This window comes from Aptenodytes forsteri, unplaced genomic scaffold, assembly GCF_000699145.1.
Source record: "Aptenodytes forsteri isolate BGI_AS27 unplaced genomic scaffold, ASM69914v1 Scaffold351, whole genome shotgun sequence".
NCBI lineage: Eukaryota > Metazoa > Chordata > Aves > Sphenisciformes > Spheniscidae > Aptenodytes > Aptenodytes forsteri.
The window spans coordinates 61965-65103 of record NW_008794604.1 but is presented as its reverse complement, the minus strand read 5'-3'; the positions used below and the strand labels follow the sequence as shown (position 1 = coordinate 65103).

The 3139-nt window shown below is 69.6% G+C and overlaps 2 protein-coding genes across 2 annotated transcripts in view; both read right to left on the bottom strand.

The window, feature by feature from the left end:
* Window positions 1-960, bottom strand: part of SLC23A1 (solute carrier family 23 member 1) — a 4102-nt gene extending 3142 nt beyond the window's left edge. The window contains exons 1-3 of the mRNA XM_019470455.1: window positions 925-960; window positions 351-422; window positions 26-132 (exon numbers count right to left, since the gene is read on the bottom strand). Of these exons, the coding sequence (XP_019326000.1) occupies window positions 26-132; window positions 351-422; window positions 925-960 (215 nt within the window). The remainder of the gene's footprint in view (window positions 1-25; window positions 133-350; window positions 423-924) is intronic.
* A 472-nt stretch (window positions 961-1432) lies between these two features.
* MZB1 (marginal zone B and B1 cell specific protein) lies at window positions 1433-3117 on the bottom strand. The gene is made up of 4 exons (XM_009273187.1): window positions 2935-3117; window positions 2516-2622; window positions 2335-2439; window positions 1433-1610 (listed from the first exon to the last, which is right to left on the bottom strand). Exons 1-4 carry the CDS (start codon window positions 3115-3117, stop codon window positions 1433-1435), a joined length of 573 nt encoding a protein of 190 aa, XP_009271462.1.
* Window positions 3118-3139: the final 22 nt, after the last annotated feature.

The following is a 3139-nucleotide window of genomic DNA, read 5'->3' as shown; positions in this document are numbered from 1 at the left end:
GTGGGGGGGTACCCCCCTTCCAGGCCGTACCTGGAAGCCGAGCAGGATGCAGAGGTACCAGGGGGGCACGTCCTCGATCCTGTAGAGCATGTCCATCTCCGGCCGGGGGGGCCCGGTGCCCGCCCCGGGGTCCTGGTGTGCGGGGGGCACAGCTCAGCCCCGACTTGACCCAGGGGGCTGGGGACGGGGGGGGGACACCCCGCACCATCCCCACGGGTGGCACAGACTGCCCCATGGGACCCCCTGCGCCCTCAGGGATGGGGAAGGGTCCCGGCTGGCTGGTCTCCATCCGACAGTGCGTTACAGAAGGATTTGGGGTGTGTGCTGTGCAGGGGTGCCCCAGTACTCACCCTGCCCACCGCGGGCAGCTCCTTCCCAGGGGGATGCAGGGGGCCAGCAGGGACAAGAGCTGAGTTCCCGTTCTGGCAGCGAGGGTGAGGCGGGAGCTGGGTCAGTGTTGTCCCGGGTGTCCCATGGGAACGGGGGACGGACTCTGCCCCGGGGATGCGAGGGCCAGCCGGCCATGGCTCAGCATGCGCGGCCGGTCAGCCCCACCCGGCACCAGCTCTGCCCCCCCGAGAGGGATCCGGGCTCCGAAACCCGCTGTCCCTACGCGATGGTTTGTCCCCAGGGGAGGGTGGAGGGGGGGGTCGTCCCCACTGGTCCTGGGGTGCCCGGACCACCCCCAGGTGCCAGGAAGGATGGCACAGCCAGTCCCAGCCGCAGCATCCCAGCCTGTCCCCTAGGTCCTGGGCTTCACCGCAGCCCTCGTGCTCATCCCATCCTTTGCCAGTCCCGGCTGGGCATCATGGCCCGAAGCTGGCCATCATTTGGGGTCGGTACCCCCGGCCACCCGCTTCCCTCCCCACTGCCCCGGAATACGGCTGAGGAGGGGACGGCGACGGGGACGGAGGCTGCGTTCACCTGGGGCTGAGCCAGGTCTCCCGAGCGGGTCCCCATCCTCCAGCGATGCGGCCCCGGCGGCAATGTCACCGCTCGAGGGGTTTTATGGCCACGGGAAGGACTTTAGTCACCACCTGGGCTGCGGCACGGGGGCGGCAGGCTGGAAGGCGGCCATTGGCTGCCGGTTGTGAAACTGGGGAGACCTGCCTTGGGGATGGATCAGCTATTAACTCCTTTAATTAGGGCTGGCACCGCCGGGGCCCCCCCGCCGTGAGCACCGTGTCGGTAAAACATTAGAGCCGGCGGGTTACAGAGTAATTCCCGGCTCGCAGGGGGGTCCGGTGGCGCGGGGCACCAGCTGCCACCAGCATCATCCTGGCCAAGGCCGGGCTGGGCGTCAAGGGACAGTCGCGACGCCGGTGACGGGCAACGCCGGGAAGGTGCCCACCTCCTGGTGTGTGTTGGCTCTCACTGGGGACGAAGTCGGCTCCGAAGGTCGCCGGGGCATTAAGCATTAACCGTGCCGGGGCTACAGCTCATTCTGCATTGCCTTGGGGGGGGCTGACCCCCCAGCCTTGCCGCCGGCGCAGGCCCCCTTCTCCCCGTGGCAGAGCAGCTCCCGCAGGGCGGCCGGGCCCCGCTGGTGCGCTCCGTAGATCTGCGCCTCTCCCCGCTCGCCCACGTAGCTGTGGCACATCTTGGACAGCCTGCGAGGAGCCGGAGAGGGTCACGCCACGACCCCTGCCATGGCGGCAAGGGGATGGTGCCCGGCACCCTCCCCCGTTGCCGACCCTCCTGACTTACCTGCCCGGCCAGGGTCCCCCCAGCACCATCACGCTCATGGGCTCCTGTCTCGGCAGCCCCGGCCCCGCCAGCCGCTTCTCCCCATCCAGCTCCTGCACCCCATAGCTGCGGGGAGAGGCAGGGGTTGGGGACACCCCAGAGTCCCGGGGGACACCCTCGTCCCCGGGGACGCCCCGCTCACCTCTCCCAGCCCTGCGAGCAGCTCCTCTCCAGCACCTCCACGTAGTCGGGCTCGCTCAGCGCCTTCCTGCCCACCTTCCCCTCTGCCCTGCGCAGCTGCTCCTCAATCTGGGGTGAAAAAGGGCAGAAACCGGCCAGTGAGGGGGGGCAGCCTCCCCATGATGCCACTCCCAAGCGGGGACGGGGTCTGCACCCCCCCTCCTTGTGGCCTTGGCAGCAGAAGCGCTTTTGCACAGGGTGGTAGGTAGTAGCTCCACTCCAAGGGAGCTCACTGGTCCCAAAGGGCTTTTTTGGGGTGCTGGCGGGAGGCAGCCGTCAGCAGGGTGCCCCAGGGGAGCCAGCAGCATCCCCCCAGGCCGGAGCATCCCCATGAGGCCACGACCCCTGCCATGGCGGCAAGGGGATGGTGCCCGGCACCCTCCCCCGTTGCCGACCCTCCTGACTTACCTGCCCGGCCAGGGTCCCCCCAGCACCATCACGCTCATGGGCTCCTGTCTCGGCAGCCCCGGCCCCGCCAGCCGCTTCTCCCCATCCAGCTCCTGCACCCCATAGCTGCGGGGAGAGGCAGGGGTTGGGGACACCCCAGAGTCCCGGGGGACACCCTCGTCCCCGGGGACGCCCCGCTCACCTCTCCCAGCCCTGCGAGCAGCTCCTCTCCAGCACCTCCACGTAGTCGGGCTCGCTCAGCGCCTTCCTGCCCACCTTCCCCTCTGCCCTGCGCAGCTGCTCCTCAATCTGGGGTGAAAAAGGGCAGAAACCGGCCAGTGAGGGGGGGCAGCCTCCCCATGATGCCACTCCCAAGCGGGGACGGGGTCTGCACCCCCCCCCTCCTTGTGGCCTTGGCAGCAGAAGCGCTTTTGCACAGGGTGGTAGGTCCCTGAGTAGCTCCAAGGGAGCTCACTGGTCCCAAAGGGCTTTTTTGGGGTGCTGGCGGGAGGCAGCCGTCAGCAGGGTGCCCCAGGGGAGCCAGCAGCATCCCCCCAGGCCGGAGCATCCCCATGAGGGTTCTCACCCCTGGTTTCGGGGTGCCATCTCCCCGATCCCCACCTGGAAGGCGATGGCGTGGCAGGCGTCGCAGCGCAGGGATTCAGGCATGTGGGGTGAGAGCCGCTCTTCGGGGCTGAGCTGGGGCGCAGGGATGGAGTGGGCGGGGGGGCCCCCGCACATCTCCTCGGCCCCCGTCCCTGCCAGCAGGCTCAGGGCCAGCCACGCTGCCAGCACCGGCCGCATCCCGCCGCGCGGCCCACCGTGC